The 17,050-nt window shown below is 49.9% G+C and overlaps 1 protein-coding gene across 6 annotated transcripts in view; it reads left to right on the forward strand.

The window, feature by feature from the left end:
• The first annotated feature begins 10,454 nt into the window (after positions 1-10,454).
• ACOX2 (acyl-CoA oxidase 2) overlaps positions 10,455-17,050 on the forward strand; it is a 31,857-nt gene continuing 25,261 nt past the window's right edge. Inside the window, exons 1-8 of one of the 6 annotated variants that reach the window (XM_031470636.2) lie at positions 10,457-10,530; positions 11,205-11,397; positions 12,479-12,661; positions 13,085-13,247; positions 13,457-13,608; positions 13,993-14,100; positions 16,199-16,318; positions 16,659-16,774. In XM_031470636.2, coding sequence (XP_031326496.2) covers positions 11,307-11,397; positions 12,479-12,661; positions 13,085-13,247; positions 13,457-13,608; positions 13,993-14,100; positions 16,199-16,318; positions 16,659-16,774 — 933 coding nt within the window. In that variant the 5' untranslated portion in view covers positions 10,457-10,530; positions 11,205-11,306. Of the gene's footprint in view, positions 10,531-11,204; positions 11,398-12,376; positions 12,662-13,084; positions 13,248-13,456; positions 13,609-13,992; positions 14,101-16,198; positions 16,319-16,658; positions 16,775-17,050 lie in introns of all 6 variants that reach the window. The other 5 variants (XM_010980934.3, XM_010980941.3, XM_010980940.3 and 2 more) reach the window with 5 other exon arrangements.

Consider the following 17,050-nt stretch of genomic DNA (forward strand, 5'->3'; position numbering starts at 1 on the left):
TACTGATTTCCCTGCTTCTGCCCCTGCAGCCTAGTCCCAACACAGCAGCCAAGATGATCCTATTAAAATCTAAGGCAGAGTTTATCACTCCTCTGGCTCCCAGCAGAGTCCTTCCTGTGATCTAGAAGGTCCTATGTGTCCAGCTCTCAATCTCTGACCCACTTCCTATTGCTCTCCCCTTCCTCACGCTGCTCCAACCAGCCTGGCCTCCACCCACCAGGCACACCTCAGCTCAGCGCCTTTCCACGGCCAGGAGTGCTCTTCCCTCTAGAGCCACGCAGCCCACTCCCTCACTTTCTCCAGGTCTTTTTTTCGTGCTCTTTGTCACCCCATCTAAAACCTCAACATCTCCTACGCTCTTCCTATCCCTCCTGTCTCATTTTTCCTCCTTACCATTTATCACCATTTAACATAGTGTATATTTTACTTATTTACCTTACATGTCTCTCCTAACAATAATATCAGCTCCACAAAGGCATTTTTGTCTGTCTCATTTACTGCTAAATCCCAACTGGCCTTCCTCCTCCCTCCTTCCCTGCCAGCAGGTGGCCTCGCCTGTGCCACTCTGGCAGTTGGGCCCCAGGGACAAGAATCCCAGCCCCATCCCACACACAGCTTTGAGAAAAGGCATTGGCCAATTAGGGCACAGGGCACACAGTAGGTGCTCAATAAATGTTGAATGAATGAGTGAGAAGCCCCTTCTCCCCCTTCTTTAGCTGCAATATGCCCAGCCTCCTCCCAGATGCAGCCATCACTATCATCCACCCACCTCCCCTCTCCACAATGCAGGGGTGTCAGTTTAGTCCAGAAGCTTTCTTTTGGCTTCTTGGACTTTTGTCAGTACACCTGGGCCCTACTGGCATTTGTGCGTGCAAAACCCACGTTGGAGCTGCGTGTGGTTCCTACACACCACTTTCTGGGCAACCAGACAGATCATCCCTGAAGGTCGAGGTCAGGCCATCACTCAGTCCTGGAGACCTTGGAGAAGCTGCTGCTACAGGAGCTCTGATGTCAGACCCTGCCCTCAATGGGGAGCCAAGAGCAGCAAGCCTCGTTCTCCCTAGGCCACAGCCACCAGACCACAAGTCCTGGTCTGGGTTTGGACAGCACCCTCTCCCACGGCCGACCAGCACTAAACACAAAGCCCAGGAGAGAGACGGAAGACCTCAGGAGCCAGAGGGATGCTCTGTCCCTGGTTCTGCCGCTTGTGCCCCAGCCCCTCAGGACTGGGTAGTTTCTGCAGGGTGGCCTTGTCACACTTGAGATTATGTGAATTCCAAGCCCCACGAGACCAGGGACCCAGAGTGTCTCTGCTCACCTTTACCACTCCCACCCAGGACTCTGCACATAGTAGGTGTTAAAAAATGTTGTGAATGGGTATCAGCAATGATCACGGCATCTATGGAGAGCCAGCCAGGTCACCACCCTTGGCAATTTCATAACATCCTTCCCATTTTGCAGATGAAGAAACCAAGGCTCAAGTAAATTAAGGAACTTGCCAGAAGTCACAAAACAATTCTTGCGAAGAAAGGAGATTCACACAGAGCCACCTGTGAGCAAAGTCTGCATTTTTCCCACTAGGGCCAGACTTTGCTCTTAGAAAGGGCTCGTAGGAGGCCCCCATGCCATCCCGACCTTTTGCCATGAGATTCAGAAAACTATTTCAAACCTTCCATTTGTCCATCTGAACTTGGCGGATTTGGCTTCTACTTATAAAAATAGACTCAGGCCATTGTAGGCTGACCTGAGTCCTGGGGTGAGGAATGTCCATACACTGTAGACGTGGCCTCATCCCCAATGTCACACCCCAACGCCCAAAGCCAACCAGTCTCTTGGGCCAGCCGACAGGTTAGAATCTACTAAGGTGGTGGGATTCCTGTCCCCTTGCAGGCTTGGACCTGTGGCCGAGGAGTGGCCTAAACCACTTGATGTTTCGTTGCTCCCAAGGACCCCCACGCCCCAGCCACCTTGCTCCCACCAGGGCCGTGCCTTACAGGGCCCCATTTCGCTGGGACTCATGAGAACAGAGCCCTTACCTCCCAGTGGTCAAGTATCCTCTGTCACAGTTATCTGAGTTGATGATTGGCTGGTACTCACCCAGCGAGCACGCAGGGCTGGTCTTGTTCTCCAAAACTGGCCCTCTCACTCAGTGTGCCCATCTACTTCCCAGAAAGGACTTGTAGAGAGATGAGCAGGATCGCCCAGGGAGGGACCCCAGCAACTCTCCTGGGCTGCCTGGCAACAGCTAAGCTACCTGGGGTTCCTCTGTCCAAGGAAGGGCTTCCCATGGGACCAGGGCACCCAGCTGACCCTTTGGTGTACCTGAACTAAAGTGCTCATTCCCCCTGAGAGGTCAGCATCAGACTTGCCCTGTAAACAGGGTTAATTCCGTGCCCAGACCTGGATTCAAGCCCCAGCCCTGCCAATCACTTGTCACGAGTCTGGGCAACTTGCTGAAACACATTTCCCACATCTGCGACACGAGTAATGATAACTGTACTTACTGAACATTCAGTGTCGGTGCCAGGGACTAGGCTAAGTACTTTGTATGAACTTTCTTGATTAATCCCCCAGGACTGTCATTACCTCCATTTTGCAGATGGAGAATCCAGAGTTTAAAGAGGCAAAGCTACTGCTCAAAGGCACAGAGTCAGCAGGTAGCAGAAAAGACATCTACCTGGCTGGAGCCCGTGTGTTTATCTCGGCAAATCAGCATCTGCTGGTGGAGGCTGCAGGAGAATGTTTTGCAAAGCACCCACATTCAAGCCTTCCCATCTGCTGCCAGAAACATTCTGCAAGCCTGCTGAGGCCAAATGGACCTCCTCCTTCCTCCTTCCCTGCCAGCAGCTGGCCTGGCCCGAGCCAATTTGGTGGGGCAGAGCGGGCCCCAGGGACAAGAATCCCAGCCCCATCCCACTCATGGCTTTGAGAAGACAGTGGCCAAAGAGACACAGGGGCCGACACGCCTGCCCGTGGCCCAGGAAGCCCAGGGAAGGAGCAGGAAGGAGAAAAACGCACTGAGCACCCACTAAACGCCTGGCACATCTTGGAACCTCAGAGAACAGACACAGAGCCCCCTGCCCAGCGTCTGGCATATCGCAAAGGATGGAAATTCCTTCTTCCTCTCTGTCTTCTCTCTTAGGGATGTTGTGACAGGTGGCACAGCATAGCTGTTAACAGCCCGGACCACAAAGTCAGACGGACTTCAGCCTTGGGGGTGGGAACCCGGCTCTGCCACTCGCCAGATGGGTGGCCTTGGACAAGTTACTTAACATCTCTGAGCTTCTCGCCCGTTAAATGAGGATTCCAGTAGTACCAGCCTCACAGTTTGTTAAGACTGAATTAACACGTATAAAGTGTTTGGCAAGTGCAGGCACATGGCCAGCACTCAATAAAAGTTAATTATCACCCTCCCTTCCCTCAGTACTTCCGCTCTGTCCTATCTGTCACTGACCGGAACCCTCCAACTCCTATTTCCACTTGTTTATTTCTCTCTGTCCCTAAGCTTGTCTGGCAGCCATCCCTCCCTCACAGCTGACCACCCCATGACCTTCTGCCCTTCTCCCAGTCCCCCTTTTTGGGGCAGCTGTCACCCCCATAGCTTCTCACACCCAAATCCAAATTGAGGGACATTCTAAAAAAAACACCTTACCAGTACTCTTCAAAGTATCAAGGTCATAAAAGATAAAGAAAGACTGAGGAACTGTATCAGTTGAAGGAGACAGGACAGTTAAATGCAACGTGGGATTCTGGAATGGATCCTGAACCAGGAAAAAGACATGAGTGGGGAAAACTGACAAAAGTCAATGTGCAGTAAATGACCAACTCAGCAGGATTTCAAACCCTGCACATTCCAGATAAAGCACTGGCCCTTGACAGATCCTGGGCGATAACCTCAAAGCTCTTGGAATATCTTGCCTGAAAAGAGTACCTCTGTACACCTGGGGCCTTGGGTCAATGCCAGGCATTTTACCCTAACAATGTGACTTATGTGGGGCCATGGGTCATGCTGTATCAGTCCGATTTCTGGAGGGGCTGGAGACTGAGTAACTAAGGTCAGCCGCACCAGCCTCCCGTGTGACCCACGCCCTATCACCCTGCTACCAAGGCTGGCGTGAGCTCCCCTGGTGATCAGCGCTGCGTGCATGTTGTCACACAGAGAGAATTAAATGCTGTCCATACAGCTCCACTGGGAGAGGACAGCTGGAAGGTCAGGCCTGGTCTCTCCTGGACTCCGCCTTATATGACTTTTCCTTGGCTGATTTTAATCTGTATCCTTTTGCACTAATAAACCGTGATCATGAGCATAATAGCATTTCTGAGTTCTGGGAGTCCTTCAAGCCAATCATTAAACCTGAAGTAGATCTTGGGGACCTTCCAACACACTCAAATAAGTTCTGAAGATCAGTCAGCAGTAGGATATCAGTGTTAACTTCTTGCTTTCAATAACTGGACTACACTTACGTAAGATGTTAACATTGGAGGAAGCTGAGTGAAAGGCATTCAGAAACTACTATTTCGTGCAACTTTCTGAAAATCTAAAGTTATTTTGAAATAAGAAGTTTAAAACAAAGAATAGGGAGATACAAGATGGTAATTATTAAAGCTAAGTGTCAGGACCTGTGGGTTCATCATATTGCTCTCTCCACTTTTGTACAGGTTTTTAATTTTCATTAAAAAAAAATTAAGCTAGAGAATTCAAAAGTTTGGTACAACAAAGTGAAATGATCGCATCCAAAACATACAGAGCAGAGTCAGCTCCAAAGTAGAGAAAGATGATTTAAACATGGAATTTATCAAATACCGGAGGAGCCTGCACCCTGCCCTCCCCATGCAGCAGCCGCACTGCAGCTGGGCCAGGTGAGCGCCCCAAGCCCAGTCCACACCGTGCAGCTGCCAAGTCACAACCTGGCTGGGTGAGTGTCCAGTGTCCAGTGTCCAGTCCCACCCTCCCCACAGAGCAGCTGCAGGCCCACCGCAGCCAGTGGGCATAAGGGCCACATGAGGGCCATCCCTAGAGTGCCTGGTGCTGGTGGCCAGAGGGACCATGCTTCCAGGCCCCACGTGTCATCTCTTACACAAGAACACTCCTTCAAGACTGGGGGAGGTCTATGTTTTGCATAATACACGTAGACAAACACAGATAGTTAAGCAAAATAAGGAGACAGAGGAACATGTTCCAAACTAAAGAACAAGATAAATCCCCAGAAAAAGACCTTAATGAACTGGAGGTAAGCAACCTACCTGATAAAGTGTTCAGAGTAATGGTCATAAAGATATTCACTAATCTTAGGGGAAGAATGAACACAGTACAAACTTCAACATAGAGACAGAAAATATAACAAAATACCAAAGAGAAGGTATAACTGAACTGAAAAATGCACTTTAGGGGTTCAACAATTGACTGGATAAAGTAGAAGAATGAATCAGTGAGCTGGAAGACAAAGCAAAAGAAATCAGCTAGACAGAGCAGCAAAATGAAAAAAGAATTTTAAAAAGTGAAGATACCTTAAGGGACTTCTAGGACAACATCAAGCAGAGTAACACCTACATTATAGGGGTCCCAGGAAAAGGAGGGAGGGTGAAAGGGCCAGAAAAGTTATTTGAAGAAATAATGGCTGAAAACTTCCCTAATTTGAGGAAGGGAACCGACATTCAGGTCCAGGAAACCCAGAGAGTCCCAAGTAAGAGGAATCCAAAGAGAACCACACCAAAACACATTACAATTAACGTGGTAAAAGTTAAAGAATCTTAAAAGCAGTGAGAGAAAAACAACTTACTGTGTACAAGGGAACTCATAAGGTTTTTAGCAGATTTTTCAGCAGAAACTTTACAGGCCAGAATGGACTGGCATGACACATTTCAAGTGCTGAAAGAAAAAAAATTCCAACCAAGAATTCTCTACCTGGCAAGGTTATCATTCAGAACTGAAGGAGAGAGTAAAATTTCTCCAGATAAAGCAATAGTTAAAGGAGTTCATCACCACTAAACTGGCCTCATAAGAAAAGAACTTCTTTAAGCTGAAAAGAAAAGGTGCCAATTAATACGAAAACACACACAAGTAAAATTCCCATTGGAAAACGTAAATATATAGTAAAGGTAGTGCTTAAATCATTTATAAAGCAATGAGCTACCAGATAGATAAATTAAGAAAACAACCCCATTTACGATTGTATCAAAAAGAATAAACCAATGAGGAATACATTTAACCAAGGTAAAAGATCTGCACGTTGAAAACTGTAAGACACTGATGATAGATACTGAAGACAAAAATAAATGGAGAGATATTCCATGCTTGTGGATTGGAATAACAATATTGTTTAAAAGTCCATACTACCCAAAACAACCTACAGATTCAATGCAATCCCTATCAAAATTCCAATGGCATATTTCACAGAACTAGGACAAGAAATTCTGAAATGTGTATGGAACCATAAAGGATCGCAAATAGTCAAAACAATCGAGAAAGAAGAACAAAGCTGGAGGTAACACACGCCCTGATTTCAAACTATACTACAAAGCTACAGTAATCAAAACAGCATGGTACTGGCACGAAAACACACACAGAGCTCAATGGAACAGAACTGAAAGCCCAGAAATAAACCTACACATATACAGACAGTTAATTTACGATAGAGGAGCAAAGAACACACAATGGAGAAAGGACAGTCTCTTCATTATGGTGCTAGGAAAACTGGACAGCCACATGCAAGAGAATGAAATGAGACAACTATCTCACACCATACACAAAAATTAACTCAAAATGGGTTAAAGACTTGAATATGAAGGCCTGAAACCATAAAATTCCTGTAAGAAAACAGGTGATAAGCTTCTTGACATTGGCCTTAGCAATATTTTTGTGGATGTGATTCCAGAGGCACGGGAAACAAAAGCAAAAATACATGGAACTAATCAAACTAAAAAGCTTCAGTACAGTGAAATAAACTATCAACAAAATGAAAAAGCCATCTACTGAATGGGAGACGATATTGCAAGTCATATATTCCACAAAGGGTTACTATTCAAAATATAAAAAGAACTCATAAAATTCAACAACAAAAAACAGACAACCTGATTAAAAAATGGGCAGAGGACTTGAATAGACACTTTTCCAAACAAGACATATAGATGGCCAACAGGAACCTGAAAAAATGTTCAGCATCAGTCACTATTATGGAAATGCAAACCAAAACCACAATGAGATATCACCTCACACATACTAGAATGGCTATTATCAAAGAGATAAGAAATAATAAGTGTTGGAGAGGGTGTGGAGAAAAGGTAAGCCTCATATACTGTTGGTGGGATTAGAAATTGGTGCAGCCATTATGGAAAACAGTATGGAGATTCCTCAAAAAATTAAGAACAGAACGACCATATGACTCAGCTATTCCGCTTCTGGGTATTTATCTGAAGAACATAAAAATGCTAATTTGAAAAGATATATGCACCCCTATGTTCACTGCAGCATTATTTACAATTGCCAAGGTATGGAAGGAACCTAAGTGTCGATGGATGAAGAATGGATAATGAAGATGTGGTGTGTGTGTATGTGTGTGTGTGTGTGTGTGTGTACATAAAAAAAACTACTCAGCCATAAAAAAAATAAAATCTTGCCATTTGTGACAATATGGATAGACCTTGAGAACAGTACACTAAGTGAAAAAAGTCAGAAAGAAAAAGACAAATACCACATGATTTCACTCATATGTGTAATCTAAAACAAAAACAAACTTATACAGAGAACAGGCCAGTGGTTACCAGAAGGCCAGGGGGCTGGAGGGTGGGCAAAAGGGGCGAAAGGGGTTAACTGTATGATGACAGATAGTAACTAGATTTGGGGAGTGGTCACTTTGTAGTGTACACTGATGTCAAATTATAATATTTTACACCTGAAACTTATATAATTATATTTAAACAAATTATACATATATATTTTTAAATTTCATATATATATATATATATTAAACAAAATCAAGAGCTTACTCTCAAGACAAGATGTGGAAACTACGGCAGAGAAAAATTAAGCACCTTCCCACGGTCAGTGTTAGCACAAGTCCTCGGCAGAGCCAAGCTGGAACCCAGAACTTTCCTGTCCAAACAGGAGGGTCAAGGCCAACTTTCCTGAAGCCACCACCTTGTGTGTGGCCACTGCCAACAGAAACAGGGGACCAGCCCTCCCCCAAGTCCCAGCAGGACCTGTTAGGTAACGTCTCAGAGTTTGGATCCTGCCCCTTCCTCAGGACACAAGCCGGACGCTACCTCGGGGACACAGTGGAAGGCTGTGAGGCCCCTCAGTGAGCAGACACCCCATACCACAAATGAGGAGGCAGAGACCCGAGAGGAGAGCGCCTGCCTGAAGTCACCACGTCTCAGAAGTCCTGCCAGGACAGGAGCCCTGGGTCTGTTGATTTCTTCTCCAGCCTTGCGTAAATGGGTTAAGGGCCAGTCTCTACCATCAAAACACCTAGTTCAAATTCCAGCTTCTGTAATCTACTTACTGTGCAAACCTGGCCAAGGGACAACACCTCTCTGAGTTTGTTTCCTCCCCTGCAAAGTGGGAGATGCGACCTCCTTTCCTGAGTTGTTATGCAAGGAAGGTGAAGGAACCTATAAACATCATACTCCACTCACTGAGACCTGGTTCCCCCTGGGGCCCCACCCCAAGCAGTGCTCAATGCACTGTAGGGGCTCCAGAAACACGTGGTGTGGTGTCTTCTTCACGGCACCACGTGTGACACTAAACATGTGGTTTTCCCACTCCAACAACCAATTCTCCGACACTTACTGGGTGTCCAACGATTTAATTCTGACACGAACTCTTGGAGTTAGTGCAGACCCCACAGGTTTCGGGCTCAGTCCCACAAGACTGCCCCCACTTCAGACAATACCTGCAGCTATAAATTCAGGGGTTCCCATGACCCCCACCCCAGGTTCAACAGTCTACTAGAATGACTCACACAACTCCGGAAAGTACTTTCCTTACACTGACTGGTTATCATAAAGGATGTGACCCAGGCATGGCCACTGTAAGGGACGCACAGGACAAGGTGTGGCTGGGAGGCAGTGCGGAGCTTCCCACACCACCCTCCCAGCACCTCCGTGTGTCCACCAACTCAGAAGCTCCCCGAACCCCATTGTTTAGGGCTTTTATCAAGGTCTCATCACGTAGGTGTAACTGATTAAATCACTGGCCACTACTGATTAACTCTATCTCCAGCCCCTCTCCTTCCTTGGAGGTTGGGGGTGGGATGGGGGTGGGGGGAAGAACTGAAAAGTTCCAACCTTCTAATTAAGGCTTCGTCTTTCTGGCAACCAGCCCCCATCCTGAAGCTATCTGGGGGGCCCCAGCCACAGATACAAAAGATAGTCTTATCACTCAGGAGAGTCCAAGGGTTTTTAGGAGCTCTGTGCTGGGAACTGGGGACAAAGATCAAATCTATGTATTTTACTGTACCATAAGGGGCAAAAGCTTGGAGCTAAGAAAACCAATCCAGGAGCTTCTAAATCCAGACTGCCATGACTTCCCGAAAGAGCGTGGCACTGTGGTGGGATGAAAAGACAGGGGAGCTGACAGAGAAAGCAGGACAGCCCTGGAGACGTCAGGAGAGGAAGAGAGGGCAAGAAGGTTTTAGGTTCAAAAAAGTCACAAGTTCATCAGAAGTGGGTGTGAGTAACCTGCTGGGTCTTCCTGCCCATTCTCACTGTGATTATCTGTCTCCCCAGCACCTCCACAACCCCAGCCTGGAAGCTTCCCAAAGGCAGGGGACTAGTAAAGTTTTATTTTCTGTGGTTTGGGCTTCCTGCTACACTCCAGCGCTTAGATCACTGCGGACATTCAAAAAAACACGTCAGTAACCAACCCAATCAGTGCATCCGATACAGCCCAGGCGCTCACATGCCTGCCTGTAAATATCTCACCAGGACACCGAATGTAAAATGCCACTATTAAATACCACTCCGGGGAATTAAGAATTTCCTCATGGGGAATCAAGAAAACAGTAAGAATCTCAAGTTACAAATACGTGGGGCTTTGCAGTTTACCAGCAGCTTTCCTTTACACCCTGTGAGTTCTAGCTGAGGGAAGGGAAGCTGAGGGAGGTGACGTAATTCAGAGTCACACCCCCAGGATGTGAACCCAGGTCCTTGGACTGCGGACAGGGCCTGTGGTGTTCCTTTCTGCAGAGTGACAGTGTGGACATCTTACCAGGACCAGGCATTGGGAGGCAGGTCAGATAGGCAGGGAAAGACAGAGGCCTGACTCACTGAGCTGCCCAGCCAGCCTCATGCTAAGCTATCTATCCGGCTTCACACGCCCACAGCACCCGTCCGGGCACTGCACAGTCACACCCACCAGAGGGAGGCAGGAGAGCACAGGGACTGCTGGAAGCTGACAGCCCGCCAGGCACTGCCTTCACTCTGTGGTCCAGCCCCTCTCGGGGAGGAGAAAGGGGCCTGGCCACCCCTGAGAGGCCTAGACCTGCAGCTACAGGGGCCAGACCAAGCCTAGAGTGCAGACACAGGACAGAGGTGAGTCGGGTGAACCGGGCCAAGGGGCAGGGGAGGGACTGGGAGACGCCCAAGAGCAGGACCCTCCCCACCACTCCTAATGACCCTGAGTGCTACTTTTTTTCATTAAACTATTTTCTAGACGCCACCTCTGAGCCAGGCCCTGTGCTAAGTGTTAGAGCCACAGCAGGAATGTAAGAAAGATCCCTTCCCTCTTGAGTAGGTGGAGACAGCAATAAACATACACAGTAAATGAGTAAATTATCTTGTATGTTAGGGTGAGTGAAAAGAGAACAAGGAGACCAGAGTGAGGGGGTTGGGAATGCTGGGGGAAGGGGCTTGGGGCTTTAAAGACGGTGCTCAGGTGGGCCTCACTGAGAAGGTGACACTGATCAAAGACTTGAGGAGGCAGAAAGCGAGGCAGGAGGACATCTGGGGAAAGAGTGTTCCAGGCAGAGGCGGGGGGTTGGGCCTGGCATGTGCAGGGCGAGGGGGCAGCAGCAGTTAGTGCAGGGAGGAGGGGGCAGGAAGAGAGGATCCAGGGGGCAGATGGGAGCCCCTCTAACATGCCGAGCCCCCTGTCAGCACCCCACGGCCCTGCCACCCACTTGGGGGTGTCAGTTTGGAAGCCTGCATATGAATCCCATTTGCCACATGCGGCTGCATGACCTTACAAAGTCTCCTCCCTTCCTAAGGCTCCTGCCCGCTCTGTAGCTGTAACAACAGTAGTGGATCTGCAGGGTTGTGGTGAAGAATGGGAATCAAAATAGCGGCCACCTGCAGGAAAGATTTACAGTATGCCTCCTGCAAACTGGGATCTTAGGACCCCAAAAAAGCAGAGCTGCCCTCCCCTCAACCAACACACTGCCTCAGGAGAGGGACATTCCAGTAAGTAAGGAATTGTGCTTTACTGTCCACTCTAATAGCACCCAGGGGGGGCGCTGAAGGGGTGCTCAGCTCTCCCAGGGGACACAGCCGTCAGGAAGGCTTCTTAGATGAGGTGGCCCTGGAGGCTGGGGCTCACTAGGAACACCAGGGGAATCAGCGGGGGCAAAGGACAGGAGGAGAGGGACAGGAGGCCTGGGTAGGGGGAGTGGGCGGACCCAGGGCAAGGGGCAAGTGGGGTGGGAGGTGGCTGGGCAGAGAGCATGCCCTCTGTTCCACAAACAGCAGGCACCAGGGAGCGGATCCCCAGCAGGGGAGGCAAACAGTGTGAATGCAGTTTAAGAGCTTATGCCGGCAGCCAGCAAGGGAACAGATGAAAGACACTAAGAACAAGTGAGAGATGATGGTGGCCTGGGTGGTAGCCATGGGAATGGAAGGAACAATGGATCAGAGAGACTCAAGAAGTAGAACAGACTAGACCTGGTGGTTGCCTTATGGTAGTGGAACAGGGGCTTCTAAGAGGCTGAGGGCTTGCTGTGTAGGAGGCAGGGTCTTCCGTGGCTGGCGGGACTAACACAGGGCTCGAAGGGGAACACTTCACAGGCAAAGAGCAGGCTTCCTCTCCTCAGCTCCATAGTATCCCTCAAGGCTCCAAGAAGTGGGCTGAGTAAGCCTGGAATGTAGGAGATCCCCAGTGAGTCCCCTAGGTGGGGCTGCAGCATGGGCAGAGCATGTGTCCTGTGCCCAGACCCCATCTAGGATCTTCCCAGGCAATGCTTGTAACACGAACTGAAGCGGCAGAGCAGGTCTTGGGATCAGACTCTGTCAAAATCTTGCCTAACTGTTCACTGAACTACTGTTTAGTGAGCAGTTACTGCATACAGCCCTGGACAGTGCCTGGTACACAGCCAAGTGTCCACAGAGAGGAATGTGGGGATGGAGTGGCACTCAGGCATTTAAGGGAAGTTGCTTTCCTCCAAAGCAGGCCCTGACTGACACCCAGCCCTGAGCAGTGCCTCCTGCACACAGGATCTTAGGGGCGCCCAAGGCTCAGAGCAGCCAGGCCAGAAGTATCTCTTCTCAGACACCAGGCAGATCCAGGCTACAATGGGCAGTCCAGTGCACCGAGTGTCACTGGGGGACACCTGGAGCAAGCAAGTGCACCCTGACATACAGAGCGAGAGGCACATGCAGTCCTTTGACGTGGAACAGCTCACCAAAATCCTTGACGGAGGTGCCCAGAACACTGCACTTCGCAGGAAAGTTGGTAAGAGGAGGCTAGGGAATAGAGCATCTGTTTTATAAAAATATGCTTTTCTCAGAAAAAGAGTCCTTCAATAGCAGTCCCACCTCCAAATAACAAACTCTGCCCTCAAAATTCCACTGTTAGAGATTCATTCCTTTGGACCTTGATGGCATCTTTAACATGTCAAAATTCCCTGAGCCCATCTAGGCTATGGAAGAGACCTAGGCAGCAGAAGGCCTGGATGCTAGTCCTTATTCTTCCACTGAATAGCTATGTAACTTGGGCAAGTCACTTTCCCACCTCTGGGCCTCACTCATTTTATCTGTGAAATGACAGTAATGTTTGACTTCCTTTCCAAGTCCATGAGGCAAGTGGATGGGAAGATGTGAAGGTACCAGGAACCTCACCCAGGACTCTAACCCATCTCTTCTCTGTCCCTGGCAGAAAGCATCATCCACAGTGACCCAGTGTTTAGCCTGAAGGATAATTATTTCATGACCCAGAATGAACACTACGAAGCCGCCTTAAAGAAGAAATTCCACATTCAGATGTTAGCACAGCGCCTGGGCTGGTCGGAAGACAGTCATGAGTTAGGATACGCTTACAGGTGCTCAATCCCAGGACAGCCCACCAGAGAGGAATTCACCAGGGATCCCCCAGAAAACCCAGCCCATGGACTGTTTTCCCCAACATAGGGACTGCTTGTTGGGAAACCAGGATAACAAGCGCCCCTTCCCCCCTGCACTCCCCCAGCCTGAGGGGCCCTGGGCCCTTGTCTCCAACAGGCTTTTCAACCACTGTCTCTCTCCCTGACAGAAGCCTTTCTGGAGATCTGGCCTTAGGTGTACACAACATCTTCCTGAAATCCATCAGGAGCCTGGGCTCAGAGGAGCAGATTGCCAAGTGGGCCCCACTCTGCAACAAGTTCCAGATCATTGGAACATATGCCCAGACAGAACTGGGGCACGGTGAGCAGGGGCTGCTGAGTGCAGTGTGCAGGTTGTGCACCTCACAGCTCCGGAGTCACAGATCTGTGTATTTCGTGTGAAGAAGTTACAGCAGGGGGCAGTCACGGGTCCTGAGGAAGAGGTGGTTTTCTCTAATTTATATGAACCCACTTTATGAGCCAGCAGCGGAGCAAGTCGTTCCTTCTGGAAATGTCAACCACCATCCTTATCATGGGCTGGCCATGTGTCCTCTGCACAGCCCACCGGTGAAAGGAGACTACAGCTAGGAGCTACCCCTACTCCATACTGGGCTGGTGCCCGGGAGCTCCAGGCCCATCTAGACGCTGCTCCCCCGGAGAGATTTCCATCCTGGCCCAATGTTTAACACCCCTCTTTCATTTCCAGGGACATATCTTCAGGGACTGGAGACTGAAGCCACCTACGATGCAGCTACCCAGGAGTTTGTGGTGCACAGTCCCACAACGACGGCCATCAAATGGTGGCCCGGTGGCCGTGAGTATGCATTCGTCCCTCAGCCCCATCTGTCCCCAAGGACAACAAAGTGGACAGCACTGACTTTGATGTCCAACAGACCTCAGATCGATTCCCTGTTCTAGGCTGGTGACCTCAGGCAAGTCAGTTGCCCCCCTGAGCCCCCAGGTTCTTATTCAGTAAAACAGAGGGGATGTGAAGAATTTCATCAGTGAGTGGCTGAGCGGCCCCCGGGGGAACTGTGAAATAGCAGAGGAAACCAATCCAAACTCTGGGGGGTGACAGTCAAGGCCTCTCTCTCACACACAGCGCCCCACCCAACACACACGCCTGGCCTTGTCTCAGGCACCCCCCCACCCCACTCCTCTCATCAACCAAGTTAACGATCAAGCTTGCCACCAGCCAGCGCACAGGGTACACAGTCAATGAGGAAAGCGTCCCTCCCTTCCCCAGCTCCAGACACCCAGAAAGGCTCAGGCCCCCCCCCAGCACCGACCTGGCCGCTGGTGCCACATCACCCACTGTGGCCCCCGGGGGGGCCTCTGGGACTGTGCTCCCCAGAGTCTCAGGGATTTGCCAAGCCCCAAGGCCCTCTTCCTTCGATTTGAGAATACACATCTGAAGACCCATCTGTGGTACTTGAGGATACATTAGGTGAACCCTAATATGGAAAATATATATATAATGAGCGTGAGGAGTCCAACTAAAGCAGAGAGACAGAGACATGAGAAACCTGCAGAGAAGGAGGAAGACTGAGAGGGAGAGAGAGGTGGAGAGACAGAGTAAGAGAGCAATGCAGGGGGCGGGGGTAGGAATCAGTGTCCACTGACCAAAGAGCAGAGAAAAGAAAACAGCCTTTGAAATTAGGCAGGTTCAAATCCAGGTTCTGCCACCGCCAGGCCAGTGACCTCGAGCACTTTACTTCATTCTCTGAGCCTTGGTTTCCTTAACCGGAAAAAGGGACGCAGTATACCTGTCCTGCAAAGACTGGAAAGCACCAGCACAGGGGCTGGACCACCTGGATATTAGTCAACGCTAGTCATCTGTGTTCATTATTATTAGGTTGATGGCAGAGTGAGTCATTAATAGGTTTTTGAGGACAGGAAAAAAAGCTTGCTTATTTCACAGTGCCTCTTGCAAGTCACTGCTAGGTTTGTTTGGCTCTTTGAGGGTAGTTCCTCCTCTTCGCGTTCAGTGACAACTTGAGGTCCCAAAGGTGCCCATCTGCTGGGGTGGGGGCAGCGATGCACATGTCTCCCCATGATTTGGAACCCATGTTCTGATCCCAGATTCTGACACACATACCCCAGAATCTAGGGTGTAAAAATCCTCCCTCCACAATTTCAAAGAAAATAACTCAACAGCACACACTTCAGTCAGAAGAATATGATAAAACCAAGTTTTAAAAGATGTCAAGCTTTCCCAGATTGCTCCATTTGGGGTGTTTTCATTCACGTCCATAGCCTTTGCCAAGCTTTGCCTTTGGAAGGAAGAGCAGCCAGAGGGTGTGGAGGGCTTTGGTCCCCTCAAGATCTCATCAGCCTCCGTGAGCCTCCATGCCCGTGGAGATCCTGCCTGCATATTGCAGGGTGGTTGCTACACAAACCTGACTTGCAGACATGACCTCCAGTACCTCCAGCCACCAAGTCTCCATAAATCCCTCCCAGCCAGTGCACTCTAGAGCCAGACACTGACATTAAAGCTCTATGAATGGTTCCAGCTATTTCCAACAATGAGTCAAGGCCTTGTGAATCAAGGAGTATCCTGACCAAGCACCCCTGGGCTGCCCTGGATGCTACCTCCTCCAGTGCCTGGCCCCACCAAGCCAATCCAGTCCTCAAGCTTCTGAGCATCCTGTTCCCTCTGCCTTGCACACCCTGTCCTATGTGGTTCTCCTGGAAAGCACCCCTTGCCCTCCAGGCTCCTGTGCATCCTCCCCTGACCCCACACCCTATGAGGCAAATCAGACAAAGCCCCATCCCATCTCATGGAGTGCCCTGCCCTTCCCCATGGTCCTCCTCACAGATTGGGCCCACATCCAGGGTCTTGATGGGGGAGGGTTCGCTTGTCTGCTCTGTATACCGGGGATCACGCAGAGCCTCTCACCTCTCTGCCTCAGTGGGATGGTCAGCCACCCATGCCCTGGTCCAGGCCCAGCTGATCTGCTCAGGAGCCCGGCAGGGCATGCATGCCTTTATAGTGCCCATCCGGAGCCTCCAGGACCACAGCGCACTGCCAGGTAAGCCCCTGTTGCTTCTTCTAGGACCCCTGCCAGGAGATCCCTACCAGACCCCAACAGGCCTCCAGTCTTGGGGCACCAGAGGTCCACGGGAGAAACTAGGATATGTCTCCCTCGGGCAGAGAGGGGCCCAGTTGTACCTGTTAGACCTGGTGCTAACTGGCTGGGTGACTGTGAGCAAGATTCTGCACCTGACCTCAGCTTGGTCACCCGCAAACAGGTGTAATAACCCCAATGTCACAGGCCGCTGTGCGGCTTAGATGAGCTGGCATGCATGTGTGGTACCTGACACACAGCAAGCTCTCAACCCAAGGACGTACCCATCTCCATCTCCTCCTAGGAATCACCGTTGGAGACATTGGGCCCAAGATGGAATTTGACCACATGGATAATGGCTTCTTGCAACTGGACCACGTGCGGATCCCCAGGGAGAACATGCTGAGTCGCTTTGCACAGGTGGGCTGAGGGTGGCATGCATATTTACCTACAGTGTGGCCTGGACACAACCAGTCACTGAACAGACGCCAGCTGAGTGCTAGAGGACATTCTGGAGGTCCCCATTTTGCCAGGCATTATCACGTGGGGAGGTCCAGGGTGTCCCAGGAGAGGAGCTGTGAACCGAGCCACTCAGACAGTAGCTATTTTGCAAGGAGCACAGGAATGTTTCCGTTTTAACGCAAACATCCCTGGCTGGCGGTTCACTATGTCTTTTCCAGGTGAGGACTGTGGTAC

Source organism: Camelus dromedarius, chromosome 17, assembly GCF_036321535.1.
Source record: "Camelus dromedarius isolate mCamDro1 chromosome 17, mCamDro1.pat, whole genome shotgun sequence".
Taxonomy (NCBI): domain Eukaryota; kingdom Metazoa; phylum Chordata; class Mammalia; order Artiodactyla; family Camelidae; genus Camelus; species Camelus dromedarius.